This window comes from Temnothorax nylanderi, unplaced genomic scaffold (genome assembly GCF_030848795.1).
Source record: "Temnothorax nylanderi isolate EJ_2023f unplaced genomic scaffold, tnyl_v1.0 TNYL_tig0001_pilon, whole genome shotgun sequence".
Classification (NCBI taxonomy): Eukaryota; Metazoa; Arthropoda; class Insecta; order Hymenoptera; family Formicidae; genus Temnothorax; species Temnothorax nylanderi.
Genome location: NW_027249063.1, coordinates 646013 through 673227, shown reverse-complemented (window position 1 = coordinate 673227; position 27215 = coordinate 646013). Strand labels below are relative to the sequence as shown.

General features: G+C 33.8%; 2 protein-coding genes across 10 annotated transcripts; one reads left to right on the top strand and one right to left on the bottom strand.

Annotated features, from left to right (window-relative positions):
* Nucleotides 1-698: 698 nt before the first annotated feature.
* Nucleotides 699-6100, top strand: LOC139770971 (neprilysin-like). 3 transcript variants are annotated; one of them, XM_071703536.1, is made up of 19 exons: nucleotides 699-826; nucleotides 1276-1436; nucleotides 1549-1710; nucleotides 1795-1878; nucleotides 1994-2208; nucleotides 2497-2665; nucleotides 2885-3249; nucleotides 3323-3412; nucleotides 3524-3665; nucleotides 3744-3873; nucleotides 4095-4188; nucleotides 4301-4477; nucleotides 4555-4655; nucleotides 4755-4813; nucleotides 4906-4957; nucleotides 5075-5142; nucleotides 5299-5435; nucleotides 5538-5702; nucleotides 5804-6100. In XM_071703536.1, the coding sequence occupies exons 1-19, from the start codon at nucleotides 807-809 to the stop codon at nucleotides 5981-5983; spliced, it is 2571 nt and encodes an 856-aa protein (XP_071559637.1). In that variant the 5' UTR covers nucleotides 699-806; the 3' UTR covers nucleotides 5984-6100. The 3 variants fall into 3 exon arrangements, with proteins under 3 accessions (XP_071559637.1, XP_071559549.1, XP_071559461.1); XM_071703448.1 differs by having other exon boundaries at nucleotides 1994-2154; nucleotides 2497-3249; XM_071703360.1 differs by having other exon boundaries at nucleotides 2497-3249.
* A 12720-nt stretch (nucleotides 6101-18820) lies between these two features.
* Nucleotides 18821-27215, bottom strand: LOC139770179 (uncharacterized). 7 transcript variants are annotated; one of them, XM_071701975.1, is made up of 13 exons: nucleotides 26507-27215; nucleotides 25118-25288; nucleotides 24799-25022; nucleotides 24324-24712; nucleotides 24016-24185; nucleotides 23470-23606; nucleotides 22656-22806; nucleotides 22153-22294; nucleotides 21727-21999; nucleotides 21496-21632; nucleotides 21139-21260; nucleotides 20793-21023; nucleotides 18821-20667 (listed from the first exon to the last, which is right to left on the bottom strand). In XM_071701975.1, exons 2-13 carry the CDS (start codon nucleotides 25242-25244, stop codon nucleotides 20611-20613), a joined length of 2160 nt encoding a protein of 719 aa, XP_071558076.1. In that variant the 5' UTR covers nucleotides 25245-25288; nucleotides 26507-27215; the 3' UTR covers nucleotides 18821-20610. The 7 variants fall into 7 exon arrangements, with proteins under 7 accessions (XP_071558076.1, XP_071558481.1, XP_071558161.1 ...); XM_071702380.1 differs by having other exon boundaries at nucleotides 22153-22291; XM_071702060.1 differs by lacking the exon at nucleotides 26507-27215 and adding an exon at nucleotides 26195-26336.

Here is a 27215-nt window from a genome sequence, read left to right as displayed (position 1 = left end):
ACCATATTTAGGAATTTCATCACATCGTTGTAAACAAAATGCGATGGATCGCTGTCTAGGAATCTTCCATAAATGATTTTATAGCCTTCTTTAGTAGTTCCTTCCAAAATTTGTTCTGTTCTGTCGATAATAAGATCACTTCTACTTTGTATGCGAAATTTCTCTGCGAGAAATATTGCTGCATCCATTTGTCGTGTATAAGGAATACCACACACATATGAATGTAACGAATAATTAAAAAGAAAAAGATTATAAACCTTTACTTGAAGTGCCTATTATGCAATAAAGTAGATAGATAATTAGAATTGCATTGTTATTGAACGAGGTGATAAATATTGTTTTTGAGAGAAGCGAGAACCGAATGTAAATATTTTTTTAAATTCTCATAATATAATCATCTACAATACCTATAAATAAAATAACTTGACCGTAAGTTCTTAAAAAATTACTATACTTGGAGATGTACAATTTAGAAGTCGCGCATTATTTTCCGATATTAATAAGTTTACGCGAGAAAAAGAGTGGATATTGTGTAAATTAATATATGTGAATTTGAGGTACAGTATTGATATCCGTTATCGCAAGCGATATTTCATTAATATAAATGACAAAGACAAAAGATACGTGTCTGACCTTCGGCTCTATCAATTTGATATGGTTGCGTTGCAGGATCCTTCCTGGAAATAGTATTGTATAAAAGTACGCTGTGCAACAAGTAATATTACATTGCAGCGAAGAACACAAGAAGATATATTTACCACATAGCACAACTAAAATTTATATCAGTCTCAGACTGTTTTACGACAATGAGGTGGTTCATCCTTCTGTAAGTAACTTATAATGATCATTTTTTAAATACGGTATCAATCACAAGCGAATCGGCGATCCCTAACTTTTTCTTTTAGAAAACTAATTTGCCTTGATTGATTGTAACTAAAAAAAGGTAAAGCCTACGATTCATATTTACATGACATTTCTTTCCTGTTTCAAATTCTAGATTTATCTCCTGACAAATATTAATTAAGAATTATTCTTTATACCAATCGAAGAAAAAGGAGCGTTAAGCCGTAACAAGGTGTTCTTTAATACAGAATTTTTAACACTAACACCTTGTTACGGCTCGACGCTCCTTTTTCTTCGATTGATTTTTAATCTCGTGAGCCTTTTTGTTATATATTCTTTATACATTATATTTATTTCTTGTTTATTATTTTTACACACTTTGTTATTTCTATAGTACATTATACTTATTTTATTTTAAATTGCATTTTGCAGCTCCTTCATTGGCATACTTTTTGTGAAAAATGCCACACCATCGAAAAACCAGAAACATCATTCGCGTCTAGATTGGTTGTTTGGCTTAAGTAATAAACAAGATGAAAATAAAGCAGAAAGTAAGCCTACTGTATGCCAAACTAAGGAGTGCAAAGAAATAGGTATTTATTAAACGGCAATAAATATATAGCTGTATTTTAATTAACACCTAATCTGAAAATTTAAATCAATATTTATTCAATTGTCTTTTTTTGTTTCTATCTCTTCTTCCAGCTCGGATAATATCGGAGAGTATGGACAAATCTGTAGATCCTTGCGACGATTTCTATGAATACGCCTGTGGAAAATGGCCAGAGCATAATCCTATCCCCACAGGAATGAATTCCTGGAGTATGTTCATAAAAGCGCATGTAAATGTCCAGAGGCAAATAAAAGGTGGACGTCAAATCAGCCTAAATTTTAACTGGAATCTTGTGTGTAATGATATTAAAGATTAAATGATTAAATTTTTTTTCGCAGAAATTTTGGATGAGGGTCCCAAGGACAGCGATATTTTAGCGGTGAAGCTTGCGAAGAAGTGGTACACGGTATGCATGGATACAGGTAAGCGCGAATGACTTTCAAGTGATTGAAACGCCATGAAAAAATTCGAATGCTTATTACTTTTATACATAATCGCGCTTTACGAAATAATTTCTGATTCACGAAATGCTTCTAGATGCAATGGAGAGGGATGGGCTCGACCCGCTCGTCTATACCTTATCGCGGATAGGCGGCTGGCCATTGATAATGGAACCGGACAAATGGAACGAGGAGTACAGCTGGCAAAGACTGGATGATATATATGTGCACTTGACAGGAAGGAATGCTTTTCACGACGTGAGCGTAACGACCAAATATTTTGGTTTGAACGTGACTCAGAGAGTAGTACATGTACTTATCACGGCATAAGCTTCTAATTAAGATTATCGTTATGCTTGCATTTACATTACACTTTCAAAAAAATTTTACACACTCTGAATCTAAAAGTGTGTTTGCGATGTAATTGGTGTCTCTATGTTGTTATTATACACCATTCACATGTATCTCATAGTATCATCGACCGCTTATATTCTAAGTTGCTCTTTGCATTATATACGTGGACGTAAATTTATATTCAATTAAATCATTTATCTTAATTTTTCACTAGCGATTTTTCTTAATTTAAGTTCTTGTGGCTAGATCAATATTCCGGATCTACCTCCGGGTTCGTGTAGACTTTTGAGTGCAATCGATAGCGAAGAGGAAAAATACGAAAGTGATGAAGATCCCAACGACGAGGAGAAGCAAAGCGATGAGCAGGAAGATAGTCAGGAACCTGGAAGCAAAGAAAAAAACAATGACAAAAACGGTAATAATAGCAATGATGGTAATGAAGATGATGATAACGACGATGATGAAGATGATAATAACGATAACGATAAAGATAATAATAATAATGACGTAAAAGATGATGATGATGACAATACAGATGACGATAACGATACAAACGAACAGAATGACGATAATAACGCGAAGAAAAAAGTCGGTATAAAAAAAACTGGCAAGTTAACAAAAAATAAAAAATTAGGACATAGTAGGAAGGTGAAGAGCAGTACTCATTCCAAAAAGTACGAAAATCATAAGACAAAGAAAAAAAGGATAAAAAGACGAGCAATGTCGACAAATGTTCACAAGAAATTACGCCTGCGGAAGACTGGCAGGAATCGGGTGAAGCAAGAACGTATGGAGAGGCTGAAAAGTACTTTAGGAGCGACAACATCACAGATTAGCACAGAAGAAACTATTGACGAAGATAACGAGCTGAAGCAATACGCTAATTATATCTTGAAAGTAGCCCGCGCCATAGCTAAAGCAAGCGGCATCGAAGTCTCAGAGGAACATATGAATAAAGGTATTCAAGATATAATGGAATTCCAAATAAAACTAGCTAACGTGAGTGTTACATTACTTCGCAAGCAATGAAAAGAGAAGAATGTATAATAACCTAAATAACAATATATTTCAGATTACTATGAAATCCATCGGTAATAGAAAGATGACACTCAATGATTTCCAGAAATGGTATGATAAGAAACTAAAATCTCCCAAAAGCGCAGTAAGTCGTTTTTTAATTAACTTATTTAACTTAATTACTAATAATGTAATCTAATATAATTATCTATTATAATATATCTTTGATAAATTAAGCATTATTAACGCAACACAGATTGAGTGGCTGTACAAAATTGGAGAATTATTTGATAAAGCCAACGTGCAAATAGATGACGAATTAACTGTAGAAATTGGTAAACTAGATTATTTCGAGGGTCTTGTCGCTTTGCTGGATAAGACGTCAAGTCGAACGATCGGTAAATTTTGAAAGAAATGCGGCTATACCTAATAAGGAAATGTCGTCAATCGACGCGCTCACGCGAGATATGTTTCAGTGAACTATATACACTGGAACTTCTTGAGCAGAATAATAAGAGCTACCACAAGTAAAATGAGAGAATTATACAATGTATGGGAACCAAAAATGGAATATAATGTAGAAGAGGTTCCTGGAGTTTCCTTGAGGTGTGATACAAGCTTTTATATTTTTGACAATTATTTCTTACATTATTATCAGCGTATAACCATTCGCTCTTCAACTCGATCGCTAGAAATATAATTGTTATTATATTGTAGATTCTAGTTTTATATTACATTATTATTCTTAACATAATTTTAACGCGTAAATCAAAATTGAATTAGTTCTATTATGCTGATATCAATTTAATCATGAATTGTCTTCACAGATCGCGCAAATGCATACAAGAAGTATACGAGATGGAAGTCATTCTAGCATACGAGTATGTGAGAAAGCATTTCTCTGACGAAATCACGACGACCGTAAATATTTTGTGTTGATTATTAAAAGTTTCTATTTCATCTGCTGTTTATAACAATAAAACAATATATTCCTACTATCTCTATTTAATTGAATCACTTATTCCTATTGCAGGCATCGGATATGGTGGACGATATACAAAAAGAAGTTGAGTATCAAATTAAAAAATCAAATTTGATGGATAAAGATACTAAGGATTTTGTTTTAGCGAAATTAGTGAATATGGATAAATTTATCGGATATCCAGATTGGTTTAAAAATAACATTGTGATTACACAATATTTTAAAGAAGTAAATGTCTCAAAATTTATTAATTATCACTACATAATGTAGTAATTGTCTTATTTTATTATTTTGTTCTGTTAAAGCTCGTCATCAGCAATTCGTATTTTAAAAATGTGTTAGGCTATTATAGATACAGAAAGTTCAAAGACTTACGAGAATTATTGAAGAAAGATATTGATTACACGTACGTAAGATAATGCATTTGTCGTATTTCTTCCAGCGTAATTACAGCTTTATTTTTTAATTTGCGAAGTAAATTTGTATGATAAATTCCGTATTACAGTATGATAATGAACCCCACAATGGTACATTCTTTTTTCTCCAATGGTGATAATTCCATAGGTTCGTAATATTTCTTTTTAGTGGAATTAAATCTACACGATCTAATTTACAACTGTTCACGTCGTTAACGATAATTTCTTCTTCGATTATAGCCCTCTCGGCAGCAAATTTCCAGAGCCCATTATTTGCTTATGGTCGACCACAGTAAGTAAACAATTTTGATTAAACTTATTAACACGACTAGTAACAATAAGTACAAACAAGCTTACATGATTTCTAAGAATTTCTAATAAGATTTTGTCTAATTATTCTTTATTGCAGAGTTATTAATTATGCTATGATTGGAATAATCATGGGTCACGAAGTTAATCACGGATTCGATTCTTATGGTAATGTTAATTAGATCGTTTACTTTATTAAATTACAGTATTTTATTGTTGCAATAATATAATAATATCCATTATTTTAATAATATCTATTTATTCTAAAAAATTTTTTGAAATTATATAAAAAGCATGACAAAAAGAACAAAAAACAATTTTTAGGACACTTGTATGATAAAAACGGAAATATTGTGGAATGGTTATCCGTAATGGCTGAAGCATATAGCAAAAGAGCAGAATGTTTTGTCGAACATTTTAATAATTATCCTATTGACAAGACTTGGAACTTCAAAATAAGTGTACATTATCTATTCTGCATTTAATTATCATTCAATTTACTGTTATTCTTTCGACGTGCGTTTTTGAAAATGTTTGATCATACTTATTGTCAAAAATTGCAGGACTATGGCAATCAGACGGCAAGAGAGAATATCGCGGACACATTGGGATTAGAGGCGGCGTTTAGAGCATATCAAAGGAGACAAAGAGAATGCAGGAAATCGGCTATATTACCAGGCCATGAAGACCTCACTAACGATCAACTTTTCTTTCTATCCTTTGCTAATGTAAGTATTACAGATCGTGAATTAGGATCTGTAATAATTAAATTGTAAGAATAATAATAATGTGGTTTAATATATGTATGAAATTGCGGTAACGCTTGCAGTTGTACTGCGAAGCTGCGAAAATGAGTAGCATCATAAATAAAGCCCAACATGATCCACATAGCCTCGGCCGGTTGAGAGTGATAGGAAGCGTTTCAAATTCACAAGACTTCGCCGAAGCTTACAATTGCCCGATCGGCAGTGCAATGAATCCCGCAAAGAAATGCCATATCTGGAAGTGAATAACTTATACGCTTATTATAAATTAAACTTGCCAATGTTTGACGAAAATGTAAAATAAATGACAAAAGTTGTATATCTACACGTATCGATGAATATAATGAGGCACTTGATACAAAGAGTTCGTACATTTTTTTCCGTTACAGGTTTGAAGTGCTCATCATAATTTTATTATGTGAAAATAACAATTAATTATGTTTTTGTGCTTTAATTATATTTAAGTAATAACATGTATATATAGTTATGGTGCAAAGTGTTAATTGATTCAAGTCAATTTAACAGAACTCTACAAGAACAATAAGCATAGCATTTGGTGACTGGAAGTTATATAGGTTCTGTATCGAATTTGGATCACTTCGATACAACTTGCCGAATAATTGCCCGATTGGTTCAATGAATCTCGAAAAGAAGTGCAATATTTGAAAATGACTTAACAGAATCTTGCGAAGCAATTTTATAGAAATATCTTGCAGAAGTTATTTATCTAAATCAATGAATAAAACAACGCATCGGAATGCAAATCTATAATCATTTCTTATAATAATTCTCTAACTGCTGAATATTTATATATCCGGTCCAATTTGCGTGTGATTATCTAATTCATTGAAGATAAAACAGCAAATATTAAGAATATAAACCAAAATCCGATATGTTTTGTATCAGGATTAGTTTAGTAATATATTGATTGTGCTAGAATTTAATCGTCTAAAGCGTGATTAGACGGAGCAAAATATATATATTTTTTATATTATATCAATTTTCAAAAACTAGCTTCACCCATTTTTGTTCTCATGTACACTATTATATTTTTGTTATTATCTTAATGAGTTTATTATACTCATTAGTAATTTTTCTTTATTTCGTTCAGTTCGTTGATATTCAATTGAGTACGGTGCATATGGTTAATTAAATATAGAAATCATCCGAAATAACATTAATTGGAATTATATATAGAATTAAATTATACATATATTTGTAATGTATAAAACCATCATAATTGTTTCTCATTTCCTTTCTAATATAATAAATGAATATATCATTAAAAAAACAATCATATGTAATTTTATCGTTAAATATAAAAACAAAATTGTAAATTAATTTATAATATGTGATTACTGGAGTAAGTATATTTGCACACATGGAACACGTATATTTGAGCAAGTAAGTGAAAAATGCATATTTGTATTCATATATTTAAATACAATATTAATTTACATATATTTACATAAATTCTAAAACGTGAGAAATAGTATTATTGTATAAATGATTTATGTAAGACAAAAATTTTGGATTAAAATTCTATTAAAGGTTATTTAAAATTTATTTATTAAAGAATACAATAATTTATCATCTATGTATATTGACGCACTGTATTTGGAACTTAATTTGCCAACGTGTATTAATTGTCAATCTATATATATAAAAATGAATGTATGTATGTATGTATGTATGTATGTATGTATGTATGTATGTCCTTTATACACTCTTGAACTATTCGACCGAATTTTTACCAAAAGTATATGAAATAGGGGTAGAATTTCCCGGGGAGTGTTATAGAGTGTATAGTTTTTCGTTACCGATTTCCTGGAAACCGGTTTTTTTAATTTTTCTAATTTTTTGAGAAATAATTGACCGAATGTCAAAGAATTATAGATCAAATTTCTACCAAAAGTATATGAAATAGGGGTAGAATTTTCCGGGGAGTGCCACTATGTGTATAGTTTTTTGTTACCGATTTTCTGGAAACCGGTTTTTCCAATTCTTCTAATTTTTCGGGAAATAATTGACCGAATCTCAAAGAATTATAGATTAAACAGGGGTAGAATTTTCCGGGGAGTGCTATAAAGTGTATAATTTTTCGTTACCGATCTTTTTGGAAGCCGGTACCAAAATTTTTTCAATTTTTCGGGAATTAATTGACCGAATCTTAAAGAATTGTATATGAAGTAGGGGTAGAATTTCCCGGGAAGTGCTATAAAGTGTACTATTTTATTGATCTTTTTGGAAACCGGTTTTTATAATTTTTCCAATTTTTTGGGAAATAATTGATTGAATTTCAAAGAATTATACATGAAGTAGGGGTAGAGGGAGAGAGAGAGAGGGAGAGAGAGGGAGAGAGAGAGGGAGAGAGAGAGAAAGAGGGAGAGAGAGAGGGAGAGAGAGAGAGGGAGAGAGAGAGGGAGAGAGAGAGGGAGAGAGAGAGAGAGAGAGAGAGAGAGAGAGAGAGGGAGAGAGAGAGAGGGAGAGAGAGGGAGAGAGAGAGGGAGAGAGGGAGAGGGAGAGGGAGAGAGGGAGAGAGAGAGGGAGAGAGAGGGAGAGAGAGAGGGAGAGAGAGAGGGAGAGGGAGAGGGAGAGAGAGAGAGGGAGAGAGAGGAGAGAGAGAGAGGGAGAGAGAGAGAGAGAGAGAGAGAGAGAGAGAGAGAGAGAGAGAGAGAGAGAGAGAGAGAGAGAGAGAGAGAGAGAGAGAGAGAGAGAGAGAGAGAGAGAGAGAGAGAGAGAGAGAGAGAGAGAGAGAGAGAGAGAGAGAGAGAGAGAGAGAGAGAGAGAGAGAGAGAGAGAGAGAGAGAGAGACTATTTGTGTGTCTTATTACATATGTTCTCCGGGGCGAAGCCCGGGTAATCAGCTAGTGTTAAATAAACTAATCTGCAATCCAAACATCTGAGTGATTGAATATTTATTAAGAAAAAGTTAATTTCGAATTTGAACAGAAAATCATAAGAAAATCGACTGAAGAATAAGATTAGATAGTCTTCGAGAAGGGAAGAAAATGGATAATACGTACACAGAGAGTTCAGAGAATGGCAAAAATATTTTATTGTGCAGTCTGGCACGTGAGCACACACCGACACACTGGCACAGTTTGTGAGTCTCGTAAAATAGAAAAGGAAAAAACGATGACTTGAGCGCCATTGCTGTGTTGCTGGACAAGTACACTGCAAATACAAGTATGTTATTTTAACTGAAGCTCTTCTTACACATTTGTTTGCCGGTTTAAACATTTAAACCATGTCATTTAACACAATTGAACGTATTAAGGGGATGCTGGAGCCGCAAGCGAACTCGATCAGCGTCGATAAAGAAGTGCTCACCGATTCTTACACATACATACAGAACGCCTGCTCTAGGGCTACCCGTTATACTGATCCGTATGTTTTTGGCTGAATTCGGGGAGACGCGTAACATGTGCATATGAAATTTTCAAATGAACTTTTCTCTTATACTAAAGCTCGCAGCTCATTTCTGCAAGCGCAGGATTCTTCTTTATTATATTTCCGAGACAGCTGCAAGGTTTTTGCATACGTACACAGTCTAAAACTTTTATGTGCAGCAAATGTTGTCATGAGTCGACCGCAGAATCGAAAATAAAACTGTAATTTTCTAATGTCTTTTCGTTTTTCATACGCAAATTGTGTCTGCTGTCTTCGTTATCGTCCATACTTTAATTCTGGACAAAATTTTTTTAATTCGGTGAAATCAATCAAAAGATTAGTGTGTCTGAAAATATCGCGGTAAAACAGACCTGTCTCCAGCATCCCCTTAACTTGTAATTTCCCAGGTAGCAGAGTGACGTCAAATGACGTATAAATAACGTACGTCTTAATGACGTATTTAACGTTAATAAAAAGTCATTAAGACGTCTTTAGACGTCACCTTGTTACCTGGGTTAATACGATTAAACGACGTAATTTAACACGCAAGAAATATGTAAAAAAAAATTCAGTCAAATGTGTCATTTTTAGACGTTTATGCGTGCAAAAATAACACACTTGGATTTGTAGTGTGCGCTCATTCGCTCATCAACAACTATTGCGAATTTTGCGAAATGGTACATGACTCTTCTCATCAGTTTAGTTTTAATCACGTTCCTCTTCTTTCTTGTTTCTTCTTTCTTCTTATCAGACCCCCAACTATTTAATCATCATTGAGAGTCATCAACCTTTTTTTTTTTTTTCGAGAAATTAATCGAATTTCGTGCTCGTGATAAGAAATACACTCTCGGTGGATTGCCATTAACCCTTTCGAGAAGTGGCGATCAAATAAAAACTGACGATTTTTGGTCGGTTTTGAACTCGGATCTTCGGCTCATTAGAGCAGCGTAAATCTTTCTGCGCCATGATCGCCACCAACATATCGAGTTTACCAGATAACATTTCAGCTAAACTAATTGCTGTTTATTGACGATCGTCATCGATGTTTATTTTTCTTACGTTAGTAGAAGTTCAACCTTTCAACTAACATTCATTTACCGTAGCAATCATGCATGCGTCTAAAATTTTCACCACGCATACTCTGTCACGGAAACTTACAACTCATTAGGCAATTTTTTTTTTATTTTCTCCTCTCGAGTTTGCTTTCTTTAATTTCTGTGACAAATGATAATCTAAAAACTGAAAATAAAGGCTAAAAATAAATGCTGGAAATAAATGCTGAAAATAATAAGACGTCTCCCTTTTTTCCAGGAGCATCTCTCTCATTAATTTAATCATTTATATTATATTACATTATATGTCACCAAATTGCATATCAAATTGCTTGTTAATATTATTAAATTGTATTAGTATGTATTTTCTGAAACTTTATACGGACAAAAGACGACCCGCTTTTACCGGACATCGGTGCAATTGAATGTACTTTGGCTAAAGTAAGAAGACCTAGATTTTTCTAATAAAATTGAGTTACAATTTTAATTTTATCTAAAATTCCGTCCGACAAAAATGGGTCAATCTGTAGAGGCCCTCCTCCACCCCCGCCGATTCCAATCAGCGGTCCTCTTTTCTTTAAAAATGTTTTATTCTTATTTCTTTATTATCTATTAATTATTTTTTATACAATTTACTTTTTATTAAATTTTGTGGACATGTAAAATCATAAAATAATATACAATTTGATTGTATACACTCACAATAATTTACATAAAATTACATTAAAATATTTGAAATACATATCAGATAAAATAATAAAATAATAAGATAAAATAATTATTATTCAGGCTGTTCCGTTTTTACAGGATATAGTTACTATTAGCGAGACCTTAAATAAACTTGAATTTTTTTATCAACAACCTATACAATTTCAATTTGAGATTTAAAACAGAATCTCCGGGAAAAATGGGTCAACCTGTAGATGCCCTCCACCACTCCCGCCGATTCCAATCAGTGGTCCTCATTTCATTGGATATAATCTTTATTTCTTGTTTTTTACTTTTTTATACAATTTAGTCTACGCCAAAATCTAATACACGTAATAAAGCAATAAAACAACACAATAGGGTAAACTCGGGTACGATGGCCGTACGGAAAAGATGGCCCATGGCTGTAATTTCTCCAATAATGGCTAAACAGTGCATTTTTGTAGTCATTCTCAAAGATAATCAATATTTACAGTAGTTTATGTGCGTACACTATTCGAAATAACAATATTGTGAATATTATATCATATTTTTACTTTCGACTGCCTGTAAAGTTTTTCATGTGTCCGCTAAAAGCTGCTATAACATTGAATAAATTATAGTTAAGCTGCCGTAATCAACGTTACACACATAATTAAGCTATGTAAATTGTAATTTGACCTATAATTTGTGTTTCTATTTTTCACTATTTATTTAAAAATACTATGGTTATCTTTTCTGTTATGGCCATCTTTTCCTTAAAGATCAGATAAGATGGCCAATGCATACGTTGTAATACTTTAATAATATAAAATTTATGTTAAGTGTTTTCTTCTTAATTTCGATAGTTTTACGTACTTTAAGCTTCAGTGAAGGAATATACCAAACACTGTTAAAATATAACAAAAATAAATGTATGTTTATTGCATTTTAAAAAACTATAGCCATCTTACCCGAGTTTACCCTAAAGCAATACAATACATAATAAACTAATAAAACACTACAAAATTATATAGTCTAACAAAGATAAAATTGTGTATGACATATGTTATTAATTCCGGATTACACAAAAACGTAAATGCGTATACTAACACATCGTCCATAATTTATATACTTAACAGAGTATTGATAAGCAACATCTAATTAAGCGATATTTATTATCAATTACAAATTTAAAATTACGAAGCTCACATATAACATATACGCGTTTCGATTTTGTGTAATCCAGTTTACACAAAAATTAAATATATACAATTTAATTATACATATACAATTTTGTACACTAATTGTAAGAAAAAAATGTTCTGGATTTTAGTAAATATTAGTTTGCATACAACTGTGACTCCACTTATTAAAATGAAGAAAATTTTCCTTTTTATTAGTATATTTTTTTCTCAGTGAATACACATATATACTAATAAAAAGGAAAATTTTCGTCATTTTAGTAAATGGAGTTATAGTTGTATGCAAACTAATATTTACTAAAATCCAGAACATTTTTTTCTCAGTATACAATTGACAATTTTCGCGACAGAATATATCGTTTTACATAATTCTTAGCGTTATATGTTATTACAGTTTTACACACATAAATTTAAATTTCTTAAAATTATAAAAAAAATTAATTTTTGTTCATTGTTGAATTACACCCTCCCGCTTCATCCCTACCTACCCGTATGCTTATTTATTTCTACTTGAGTTTCTTACAATTATAGGTAATATTTAATAGAAAGAAACTTCATTATAATGAAGTTTCTTTCTATCGTCAAAAATTACATCCCCATATCCCTATCTACCCGTACCCTTGCTTATTCGTTTTCCTACCTACCCGATTTTTATCTAATTTTTACTCGTATTCCTGCCTATCCGTATCTCTATGTATTATATAGTATACCTATAATATAGTTACGACCGCGATTACCCGTAATCAGATAAACGCGCGCAAATTTTAAATCGGGTTTTTAATCGGTTTTAAATTATTTAAAAGGACTATTTAAAAGTTTTATTTGAGTTTTATTTACGCGGAATAGAAATTTAATACGAGACGACATCATTCCGTCTCTGATTATGTATACAATCGCATGTATACAGATAACTTTACAGGCTTACCTTTACCTGTACTTTTATACATTGATTGGTATGGTACACCAACCTACCTTATTCCTCTTCGTTTTCATTCTTCTAGCTAGAATATAGACTCACCTCTTGCAGCACCTGGCTTTATATAGCCAGAGAGAGATCGGCAGTAAGGAGAAATACTCCTGCTGCTGCGCCAATAAGCGTAAGATTTTACGCTTTTATATGATGCGCGAAACACGAACGCGTCGCGAAGAGGCCATCACATTAATTAAATCAATTAGTACACAGAAAGAAAGAAGTGTCAAATCAACACTTATATACTTATATATACGCAAGAATATATATTTAATCTTGAAATGAGATTATATTAAACAAAGAAAACTTGCTTGAATGAAGTCATTTATATAGTTAAACGAAGTTTTATATACATAGTTTATTCAAAAAAAAAAAGTTGAAATAAAAAATTGAAATTATTATAAGAAGATTATATATTCTTGCGTACATACAACTATATCAGTGTTGATTTGGCACTTCCTTTTTTTCTGTGTACAAAACTAAAAATTAATAATAACAATAATAATTTCGTTAGCATATGAATTAATTTTGCATTTATTTTTTACACGCGTTTATTCGTAGCAATTAAAATGCATATCCAGGAATTAAAATACATATTGATACATAGAAAATAAATCTGAATTTGCAAAAGATCTCTATGTCGACAACGTTTTGAAGAAACTCGATCACGATTATGAAATTTATATTAAACTTTCAAATATAAACTTTATAATATAAACAATAAAACTTTAATTTAAAAACAAATAAAAGAAAATTGCCAGACGCGCCATTCGATAGAATCTAAGGCCCATATGCGTATTTTCGATTCGAACGGTTCGTGGCTGAATCTCATCTCAAAAGCATGCAGAAATGAGAAACTCAAATGAATAATGACGTAAGATCTAAAAGGGATAATAAATTTCTCACACAATTAGAACTGTTATAATTATCTTTTTATATTTTGCAAATTATTAAAGTTATTTTTAATATGATATATTAGTTCAAAATTATTTTTAAGTGACATAAAACTGATTGGTTGTAAAATAATTATCTAGATAATTAACTAGGAAAAAATCTTCTATTTTATAACAATAAATATATGTAGGTATGTATTAGATCTCACGTCATGTTACTACTTTAACTGGTAAAATCCAGTTATCAATTACCTCAATAGATTGTTAATTTATCACTCACCAACCCCGATGCGCAACAGCGGAATTACATCTGCCACGTAGCTACGTTGATTCTGTAATAAACAATATAAAATTCGTATTAAAACAGTGTTCAAAAAACTCAACGTTTTAAAACATAATTTTTACAGGATCGAACGTTTTATTCATTATTCAATTGGATATTTATTCAAATAATTACACATTTTCCCCGAAAATGATATTTACAAGAATCAATTTTTATAAAATACTACATTACTCATTTTCTTCTAACTATTATTTATAAATCATGATGAAATAAAAAGGCTCAAGAATAAACAAAAAAATTATTCTTACATAAAATAAAAATTAATATTTACCGCAAAGTTGTCCCGCTGGCGCCCGATGCCTCTCCCAGGCCTCCTCCTCCTCTCAGCCTGTCCTCTCGGGTTGTCAGCTCCCTCGACGCTCGACACAATTTTCACCGGCATCACACGTACACGCGGATAACTATAATCGCGCGATATTTAATTCGTCACTCCCGAAAATGTGAAGTAACGACCATTTTGTCCGTGGAAAAATCGTCCGCGATAACCGCATTATCTCGACGCGTTCAAAGCCGGACAACTGACTCGATTTGCCCGATTAAGGACTTAGCCCCGCGTGGTCAGGATGAAGTGTTCGACAGAGAGAAAAGAGATCCTCAAAAAGTAGAAAGCGAGCTCTCTACAATGAGAATCATCTCCCCTCGCCACCGGCACGTCGGGTTGCAGCCCCTTCACGCACAGTTAGATCAAATTATCTGAACAGACTGCGATCGAGGCCGTCCTCGTTCAATGACCGTGCACGAGACAGCCGTCACGTCTGAGAACGTGGAAATTGGCGCAGTTATATGATAATTATTAAAATCGCGCGACGGAATCCGATGACTTCGAACGGCACTCCCGAAAATGCGACGATTTTAATTGTCATGTTCGAAAATGCAATGATTTCGAGCGGCACTCCCGAAAATGCGACGTAACAAACCGTTTATACAATCGGCGGCGATAGGGTTTAGTTGCCCTATTCTTCGGTAAAAACGGAATAGCCTGTAAAAGATAAGATTACGCGTACGTTTAGGGCTGTACACTAGGTTGAGATAGATAGAGATACAAGTATATACGCGAGAATAGAAATATGCGAGAATAATGCTATAGTTGAAAGAGTTATAGAAAGCGGATGAAGTATATACGCGTCGCGTGTGATTAATTTCGAGAGTATCGTACAAGGTATAGCAAAGCCGCACGATCATTATATTCTAGTGATTACTTGTAATCACGTTTAATTGTAATCAATATTTTGTTTGTTTTAGGAAACAGATGTGGGTGCCATGAAGAAATAGTAATGCGGAAAGAAAAGAAGAGCCTAAACCGAGGAAGCGGGCAGATGTAACAGATTGCGAGGTGAGCATTTCATAATATATTATTATTAAATTTGTTTATTTATTGTACATTTACATGCAACAGAACTTCATTAAGCGATAAAATAATAAATTACTTATTTTAGATATAGGATAAATTGCTTGATAAAAAAGTTTAATTTTGAAATACAGAAATTGGAAAAAGATAGAAAATATTTTACAACCAGATCATGTTAAAATATAAGTCGACTTATATTTTGATAAATTGTTTCAAACTTAATAAAGATATTTTTTATATTTCTTGTCAATCTTTATATGCACGGATAGGATTACAAGATTTTTAGCAAATATATGATTATTTAATTTCGAGATTAAGATAGGAGATAGGATATATAATTGAATGCACTTACCAATCCGATGCGCAGTAATAGAGTTGTACTCGTATGCACCACTGATCTGTAAAATATAAATATATTTAAATAAATATCCAAATTAATATTTCTAATTTCAATATTTAAAAAAATAAAATTATCTATTACATGCATTTATCTTTTTATTCTTAATCTCTTTCACTTTTTTCATAAATTCTTAATCTTTCGTAATTTTTTAGCCTTTTAATTAAACATTTAATTTAAAAAAATTACGTAACTCTCTACACGATATCTTTTCATATAAAAACTTTGAAAAGTGTGATAAATAGAATCTCTAATTCTTGCGTATTTATAATTGAAATAATTATAATTTTTTAAACGTTGTAAAATATTACGAGTATGTTGAATTTTATAAGTACCTACTTTATTAAATATTTTAAGCCTCTCAAATGTAAAAAATATATAATATTTTATATGTTATTATATATATACGTAATATTAACCGATGCGTGGAATACTCATTACAATTGCGTGGTTCTCGCGGGGAAAACCGTTCAATAAGTCCACAAGTAAATAAAAAAATAAATAATAAATTGCTCACCTCGTGGTTGCTTCGCCGACGCCTCCCTGAACATCCTCCTCCTCCTCTTCCCTCGTTCCTCCATGACCGCTTCTTCACGGCGGCGCTCACCTAACACTCGCTAGAACACAATTAACTATTATAATTATACAATTGCATGATTAACTGTATACGGCACTCTCGACGCCAATCATTTGCAGGACTCAAACTGTATTACTTAGATCTGTCCTGTATCCGCGACGTTCCGTTCGCGACGACGAAAGATTCGAGAGTGATGCGCGCCGCCATACGTCATCTTTACCGTGATGCCGCGCGACAGATCTCGGCCGAACGCATCGCTCGCGAAATAATTTGAGCGATGTACCGAGCGTCGAATCTACATCGCGCGAGTGTCAGATATTAAGACACGACTGAATACGTAGCTCATAGCGATTGCGCTTACCTATTAAACATGCCGCGACGAATAGATCCATCCTGTATCCGCGATGTTTCGTTCGCGACGGCGAGAGGCGAGAGATTCGCGAGTGACGCGGGACCGGGGCGGGGGCGGCGGGGCGGCTGACGCCGCCGTGCGCCATCTTTACCGTAATGCCTCGCGATAGATCTCGAGCGAACGCATTTCGTGAAATACTCGTTTTAAGAAGACAGCGATGCACCGAGCGTCGAATCCACGTCGCGCGAGTGTCAAATACCAAGACACGATTGAATACGAAGCTCATAAGTACATTGCGCTTACCTTAAACGTGTCGCGTGTCGCGACAAATGGATTCGTCCTCTGTGTCCGCGACGGCGAGAGATTCAAGAATGACTCCGCGCGCGCCAAGTTCACAGTGACGTCACGCGACACGACGCGAGTCAAATTGGCGCCTGATTACGAATCGATTAACTGTCCGAAAATTCAAAATAATAATTTATAATTCCCATCACCATCATTTTCTATTCCTTATATCACTTCGATTTCTTTAAACAATTAAGTCGCTCTGAAAAATTATTTCGAGACTGTTAAAGTTTTGCATACTTGTAATAAAAGATTTTGCAGCGCCTTTATTGGCGTGCTCTTACTAGAAAAATGCCACACCATCGAAAAACCAGAAATATCCCTCACGTCGGGATTGGTTGTTTGGCTTAAATTTAAATAATAAACAAGTAAGGAAGTAAGGAAGAAAATAAATCGACTGTATGCCAATCTCAGTCGCGCATAAAATAGGTATATTTATTAAACGGTAACAGATGTAACCGTAAATATAATTCAATAAACAGCTTGTTTAAAAAACATATATTATTAGAGATCATTTTATTTTAAATTATTTTATCGTACAAAAAATTCTATCATTCTGTAATAAAGTTATAATGAACTTTTGGCAAATCAAAAGCTTATGAGTAACACAGCATATGCCTATGTCTCAAATATTAATAATTTAAAAAAGTTGAAGATGCATAGAACGCATAGAACTAATTCATGAAATTCCTTTTTAAAACTTTTTTTATCAATGGAACAAACAAAACATACGATAAAAAGTAAATCGCGATTTCTAATTGCATGGATTTTAACGTTCAGAATATATTCTTAGAATATAGAGCGCATTCTAGAACATAAATTTCAGAGATTTAGTATAGTTATAATATTCTTTCTATAAGAAACGCGCGCGCGCGGTGATTTTAGGATATAAGATTTCAGGATACACAATATTATAGGACATAGCAAAAGCGTGTTGTAATAAAACAGCATTGAATGAGATGTTATATAATGTATTTACTATTGATACAATGATAAAAATGTAGGAATTTTTCTATAATTAATAAAATTAAATTGCGAAAATATAAGAAATGATCCTAAAAATAGATTCGATTAAAAATCTACCCATATCCGCTTGTAATTCGTTTTACGAAAACAGAAGAGATATATATCTTTATTGAACCATGAGTCACTATTCATCGCGTGCTTTAACGCTTTAAATACGTCCCCATAAGCAACGAGACGAAGGGAATTGCTTATGGCTTATAGGGTTGATGACCAAGGATGCACTTTGCGTGGGGTGTGGCCTTTCCTAATAATACTAATAGAGGAGGCAAATATATGTCGGTAAGCGTTACCGTTTATTGACAAACTTAAATAAAAAGTAGTATCTACAAAAAGAAAAGATTAAATTACAAAAGCTCAAATTAAAAGCTCAATAAATATATCAAATTCTATTTTCGTATAAACATCGATTTTATAAAATCTAAATAATATTTAAAAAAAAATAAACAGAGAAATTAAAAATGTAAGTACAAATGAGAGTAAATATGAATGAGCATGTCGAATGGCTGCAACGAATATATTGTCGACAAGATAATGTTTATTATCGAGAGAATGTTACACCGTTTTTTTTTTCTTTGGGATAATGTAAGAAAGTGCGGAATTTTAAGTGCATACATTAATTGATCACTAAATTACAATTGTACAATTCGTGTATGTAAAAAAAATTGTACATACTTTTTACAATGATACACTTCGCCTAAGTAGGCTTATCTAGTGATAAGCGGATAACGTATTTTATGAGCAACATTGTACGAGCATTAATTATACACTTTTCTTCATTCCGATGTATTCGTGAAGATACATATGTCATACCACTTTAATACAGCAATGTTATGAATTTTATTGAAGTAATATTATTATTCCAGTTTGTAATAAAAAGGCATGAACACGCAATCTACTTCTTATAGAAAAAATTTCATTGTCTCAACAATTTCGTTCCCACATGACTTATTCTAAAGTGACAGAATATTCAAGACATTTATTTTTAAGTAAATACACATAAAATCATTTACAATGCATACTTTGTTTTGTTTCGAGTACCATCATGCCCTAAATTAAACTGGAGATTATACTACGTGCGAGGTTGTGATTAAACATTTATATTTAGTATATATCAAAGATTGCTTAGTATAAGATTTGAAATAACTTTTGACAATTTTATAATAGTACTGTTAGGGAATACGAACAGTGCAATTATAAAATATTTTAAGACAAGTTTCAATAATTGTGTATTTAATATGTTATTGTAAAAACAATAACATAAATAACATATATAGAAATTTGCCAAAAAATGTTATCGAGTTAACTTCTAATTAACGCTGCAAACAAAAAGGATATTATGATCAAAGAATAAGAAATAAATTACATTGTCCTGCCTCTAACGGAAATGTATTTTTTTTTATTACGAATAAAAATGTGAAATTTCTTTACGTAATGCATTACTATAAAACCAACTTCACAATTCATGTTACAACTTCACAATTCTCTCTATTACTTCCCGACCTTTTAAGATAAGAAAAAGTAACCATAGTAAACAATATAAAATACTTTTGACAGTTACATTCATCATTTCTCTCTTGATATTTATGCTGAAACTTTAAAGTAGTCTCTAAATCGAGATATGAAGATAAACATTTATTTACATTGTAACCTCTGTTTTAATGTTACTCTTATTAGTTTCAACTTTATAAAGTAATCTTAACTCTTCAGGATTGATGTTAGTTGCACACATCTTCTACAGTCACGAGCTTCTACATCAAAGTTATAAATAAACTTGTTTAAAAATATTATGCCAAGATATTAGATTTCCTTATAATTAACATATGCAATCTTATCTAACTTTGTTAATGTCATTATTAAGAAGTTCTCATTGACAATAACGTAAATCATATTTTACAATATCATAATTGTACATTTGCTTGATACTTTGCTAGACCACAAAACTACAATATTTTCATAAATTATTATGTGTACCTAATGCACTAACGGCAAAAAAAGTTCTTGTACCATGCATGTAAATCACACTGCAACTCCCTACTAGAGCTATGCAGAGTATTTTTAGATGACAATACACTGCATTCAGTTTTATTATACACAATATATATAATTTCCTTGACTTTAATTATTTTTTGTTTTAGAAATTAATTATAATAAGATGTACAATCTAAATAAGGAAAATTGTCAAGTGCGCTTTGGCTCTTATTGTCTAATTTTCCTTATTTTTCTTAAGGATATTACACTAACACTGGGACAGAAGTGAAACATTGGACTATTGAATAGGTACATTTTTTTTCCTTTATACTTGTTATTACGAAATTGTCTGTAACATGTTTATATTATTACCGCTTTCCTCTTCCTCCTCTTCCTAAAAAAATTTAATATATATCATGTATTTATGTAAATAAACTGATATTATTTTATTTTATAAAAATAAATGTAATTCTATAAAATTAATTTTTAAAAACTTTTAAAAAATAAGATATCACTTACCTCATCAAACCCGAAACAGGTTTCCATTTCCTTTTGCAATTTAGGGTCATTTTGTGAGTTTTGCGTTGAAGATTTTGATGGAGTAGTAGGTTCTATCTTTAGATCATGCATTTCTATATCTTCCTCTTCTACTTCATCGATTTCCTCTCCTGTTGCTGTTACTATGCTGTTTTCTTGAGTCAAAGGATCTTGCATTACCAATTCTCCATCTTCACTCGCGACAACAGCCATCTGTTTTAAGTTAATGACACATTTATAAACAATGATTTTAATAATACATATAATGTATTTAATTATATAATTTACTTCAAAAGTCAGTCTTTCAGAGTATTTTGCTTAAGAATACCTGATCACTCCCTTGATTGTCCGCTAACTGTATCACTTCTAGCACAACGTATTGCTGACCATCACTACCTTGAACCGCCATCATGTCGTCTTCATCTTCCTCCTCTTCTTCATCGTCATAACCTTTAAGTTTAGAAACTAAATCACCTGTTGTTACAACATAACACATGGATATTAGTCAATGATCCGTATTTAGATCATATCGTAAGTGTCCCTGTGAGTGTAAGCGATTTTATATGCTATGAAGTAATATAAAGAAATCACATTCTCATAAATGACATATGGCATGCAGATTCAAAATTTATCGTGATTTCTTTAAAACTTCCTATATTTTAAAGGCACAGTTTCAGCATTTTACCTGTCATTACTTCGACACGTTGGCCGTCAATGATTTGAATCTTCTTTTGTCTGCCGATTTTCAGAGCTTGCTGTTTTTCTTGCAGAGACGATTCCGGATCGTGGACGGCCATATGTCGAATAAGATTACCTTTATGTCTGCATAACACAAAATTTCATATTAAGAAAAATTGTATTAATGATTAGTTTTATCATATCATCAATCGTTTCAAATGATCAATCATGTACACACCTAAATGCTCTTTCACATTCGGGACATTGATGCGTTTTTTCTTGTGGTGGTGGAGGAACGTAGGTAGGATTGTGATAAAGATTGCAATGCCGTTTGAGAAGCTGTTTTTGTCTAAATGATTGAAAGCAGTGATCACATTGATACGGCTTCTGATCGGTATGAATAAGCATATGACTTTCCAAATGACGCGCCGATATAGATGCATACGGACATAGATCGCACTTGTAACATTTCTCCCCTTCGTGCGTTTTGCTATGTAACTTATAGCTATATCTGAAATATAATACAAAAATTAAAAATATAATTTGTTAAAATGCGCGCGTTATAATTTTTGTATTTAATATGCATTTCACTGCTTCAACACCGTTTCAATACCGTTTCAATACGTAATGCCTCTTATTATATTCAAAGAAATTATTCACATACCTATCCGGGAATGTTTTTCCACAACGCTTGCATTTTAGTGGTTTATCAGAAGTGTGTAACTTTTGCACATGAATTCTAAGATCCGTTTTTCTACCACATGTAGCTGGACATAACTCGCACTGAAATACTGGTTTATCGCCTACTGCAACACATATTATTGGCCATGAGAAAGTAAATTTATACAATACTTAATCTCTTTATACACAAGTAATACAAGATGTAAAACAAATATCATGCATACAATACACATTGTATTTCTATAATTTTTTCCAATATGAGATTTCGAGATTAACGCGAGTATTGCGCTCGAAGTCATACATTAAAAATTTTTATCGTAATAACTTTTAAAGTAAAATCAATATTTATGTGTGCAAATCATATCATATAAAATCATAAATAAAATTTTAAAAAAATTTCTTTTTACACCCATTATTATTTTACTCAATTTATCTTGAAACTTCTTGGAAGAGAGCATGCATTTCCCTATACAATATAAAACTTACCATTATGTATTAACTTATGTGCTTTCAAACTGTTGGATTGAGTAAATCTCGCTTGACAAAAATCACATTCATATGGTTTCTCTCCAGTGTGAATGCGAAGATGACGTTTAAGTTTAAATGTATCCGGACTTGCATATGTACAATGTGGACACTAAAAAAAATAATTAAATATTGTATTTATTTTGTCATTAAGTAACACAGAATTACACTATTCTCAAGAATAAAACACATTTTTGACACTGAGTATCATAAATAATTAAATAATATTTAAAAAAATAAGAATTAGTCGAAAACACTGCAGAAATATATAAATTAACTCTTTTAGCACAAGCTTTGCACATATGCAAAGCGATTTTTCGATGTTCCGTGTATCTCGCGGACAGAAAGGTTGTCCGACTCTTATACCCGTATTTATACTATTAGTCGGACAACCTTTCGGACAACCTTTCTGTCCGCGAGTACTCTCTCTTGTGAAGTTTGAACTGAAAACACGCGGCTTTACACGTCTGTAAAGACTTTTCTCTGACCTTTCCCTTCTAGATGGAAAGGCCTAGAAGGTTATTACTTATTTAAAAAAAATACTCAGAATATTACGAAAAATTGCGTATTTAAGGGTTAAACGTGTAATATTATTATATAATATAAAAAAAGAAATAAACTTGATAGATCTCTGCTTTTTTGTGCGCGTTTAGGCAACTTATTCTTCATACATGTATTATTATAGATATATACAGCAGATTTATACAGTTCTTGTATATATATTTTTCGCATGTGCAATAAATTAGATTAAAAAAGAATAACAATATATGTATACCTGATAGGGTCGTTCGCCTGTGTGACATCTAATATGTCTCTTCAGTTTTGACAGCTCAACAGACGCGTAATCGCACTCATGACATTTGTGTGGTTTTTCATGAGTGTGTCTGTACCGAACATGTCTCACAAGTTCACCTGTAAACAAACACATAAAAAAATATAAATTATATATTATATAATTTAATTTCTATTTTTGCAGACACTTAGATTTGATAAACCAACAAATTCCTAATTTGACGAAATTTAAGAAAGTCACTGTAAGTTTTTAAACAATTATATTTAATATTTAATATAAGATGCAATTAATTGAAAAACATTTTAAATAGTATAATTCTGAAAACTAGAAAATATATTTTACTTTTAATTTTTTTCGCGCAATTGAATATATGTATATATATATATATATATATATATATATATTCAATTGCGCGAAAAAAATTAAAAGTAAAATATATTATATATATTATATATTATATTATATCATATTCATATATATATATATATATATATGAATATGAAAAGTAATTAGCACCAAATTACATACCAGAAGTTGTAAATGCACTCTCGCAATATTTGCAATGATGAGGCTTGGTCCCAGTATGAGTGTTGACATGATTCTGAAGTGAAGCCAGAGTTTTAAATCCTCGCTCACAAACACTACATTTATGTGGTCTTTCTTCCGAGTGCGATTTCATATGCCGTGATAAAAGATATCTGTTACATAAATAAATAGTTCATTACTTTTCTAATTTAGCATTTCTATAGATACACAATAACACAAATAAATGAGATCACGATGTAATATGTACAAATATAAATATTATAAAAAGATAATAATGCAAAAAGTAATACCGTTTTGGGCTGGTATAGTTGCAGTAGTTGCACATATGAGCTTGCGTTACAGTTTGAGATTTCTTTGGGATGAACTTAATGATTTTAGTCTTATCATCTTCTGCCTCAGATTCCACTGGAGCCTCATTATCTTCATTATCTTCAAAATCATATACAGTGAGATCTTGTTCACCTTCCGCTTCCTCTCCCTCAGCTGCTGCAGCAGCTGCCGCCACCGTCGTTGCTTCATCTTCCGCAGGTTTAGTCTCTTTATCTTCGGACTCGGGTTGCTGAACTATCAGAACGTAACTAACTTCTCCAGGATTTGTATCGGATGGAACAATCGTCACAGTTTGATATGCATCGCCAGAATTAATGACAACTTGATTGTTTTCACCGTTGACTTGTACCTAAGATTTGTATACATTTATAGTTGCATTTTTGTGTTTTATAAATTACAGTCGATGACTACGATTGTGATTTTAGCCCTACTTACATCCTCGTCACCCTCAGCATTTTCAAGTTCTTCAATCTCGTGATACTGTTCATCTTGAGTTGTCTCGCCTTCGTTTTGTACATCAGTCTCCTCTACTTCTTGTATCTGTACCTGTGTCATCACAGGTGGTTCATCACTGTTTGCCTGGTAATAATATTGACCAGTCTGATCGACAAAGTATGTCCCACCCTCTTCTCCACCAGATAATCCTTCCACTTGTTGTACTGTATAATAAAATATATAAATTGAATATAGTTCAGTATGATAGAAATATCTGATATTTGTATTTGATAGAAAAACTATTATAAGAGATATTAACATTGCACATGTTGCAGCTGTTCACCCTGGCCTCCCTCTATCTCTTTGTTAAATGTCTCCAAGTAAGTTTGGATCTCGGTGACAGATTCTTGTCCCTCTTCCAACTTTATAGTTGCCACGTTACTCATGATTGAAGCATGTAGCTCAAACAATGGTAACTATGTTCATTAGTCTGAAACATTATATCAATACATTATTATGATATTCATACAACTTGAAAATATGTATTTGAGCTACTACTACAGATATAATCGCCAATCTAAAACACTTTTGCGCCAATAGTTCTAAAAATAAACGTAAAGTACGAACTTCATATACACAAATGTAAATACACATTTCTCACAAACTTCTCTCTTCACACACGCCCTATTCTCCTTTACAAGACAAAACATACAGCGATTAGTCAAAAGGATTTTGAAGTATGAAAACAGTTTCCTAGTTTAGCCATTAGCTTTTCATTAGCCTGAAAGATAGCTCAACAAGCCGCGAGTCTACATTATTACGGGGAGGGGACAGGGGAAATACGAGCGAGCCAGGAAAAATAAACCGTTCTGACCGTCACCGAGGGACCGAAAACATCTTTGTGGGTCAGGACGCGGGCCGTCGTTCCTCCCGGAGCGTCGTCCGAGGATACGACGGTCGTCGAGCTAAAATCTCGACGGCGGGCATCGCCGCGGATCAAATTAAAGGAAATGAATCGATATAACGCGAGGGGGAAGAGAAGACCCGCGCCGCGTGCCGAGGGCACGAGCCGACGAGCATCCCGGTTGCCGCGTCGTCCGGCGACGGCGGGGCGCTCGCTTCTCGGCGTCGCTCGGCGCGCGCGACGCGATCAAGGGGACAACGTGCGCCGCGGCGACGGCGGCGACGCGCCGCCATACGACGCGGCTCGCGGCGCTGGAGGACGGACGGCCGACGTACCGACGCCATGAGGGCCGGAGCGGAGGGAAGCGCGAGAGCGCGCCATGACGGGACACGGGCGGACGCCAGCGAGAGAGGCGAGCGAGGCGAGGCGAGGCCGAGCAGAGGTACTGGGACTGGAGAGCCAACGGCGAGGTGGGTGACGCGCAGCGGGTACCTGGGGGAAACACCGTATCTCGCGGATACTCTCGTAGCACACGGCGGGGGCCCCACGAGGTCGCGCATTCTGTCGGGGAGCTTTTAAGACAAACGCGGGTGCGCTTTCGATTTCAGGACACAGGGGGCATTAACGACAAAAATTTCAGAAAATTATCACCGTCGGCGCTGTCATCAATATGGAGGACAACCGCGCGACGATGCCGCCCCGTGGCCGTTGCGCCGCGGCGTGCCGCCCAGGTATAAACCGCGGGGAACGACCGGGTACGTCGCCCGGGCCACGTCCGCCCGCTCGAATATCGTGGAGACTCACCGAACGTCGACGTGGGATACGACTGTGGACGCCGTGCGGACCGACGGGTTGATACGAGGCCACAGGAATATAACAACGTAAACCCACGATCGTCGCGTGAGGGCGTTGTGTAAGAGCAGCAAATATGGCCGATCGAACTGCGAAGGTTCAAATGCTGCGCTGTACTGCGCGTCGGCAGCTGCGCATTGGTCGCCGTTGTGTTGCGCGTCACGGATCACGCATCACACGCTCGCGTGTTTATACGCCGCCCGCGCGATCGTCGTGTTTCTGACCGTCTTTCCCGGAAGGAACGCAGGCGTCGAGCCTTCGTAAACGCTCCTGAACGCTCCGAACTCGTCAGCTGCGATTTATTCAAATTTTTATCGAGCGGATTTGCATCACCGGGCGATACACGCACGAAAAAATCAATCCACACGTCCAACATGAGGCGGAAGGATGGCCATGTTTTCTTCGCCGCGCTCTCATCAAACATGAAATTGTTTTATTCTTTTTTGTACGTCAAATTTTATTTTTTTTAAATATTTTTTTTAAATATGAAAAACAGTCGGAGTCTATCGCATCCCGTTGGAACCGCACGACGCACGATTTCTACACGCGTTCCATTCCACATGTGCGAGCTGACGTGGCAGCCAATCCACTTTCCGCTTTTTCCGGGATGGTAGATGTGTAGTAGGTGGCGATTGGCTATCGCGCCCGCTTCTTATTGCGC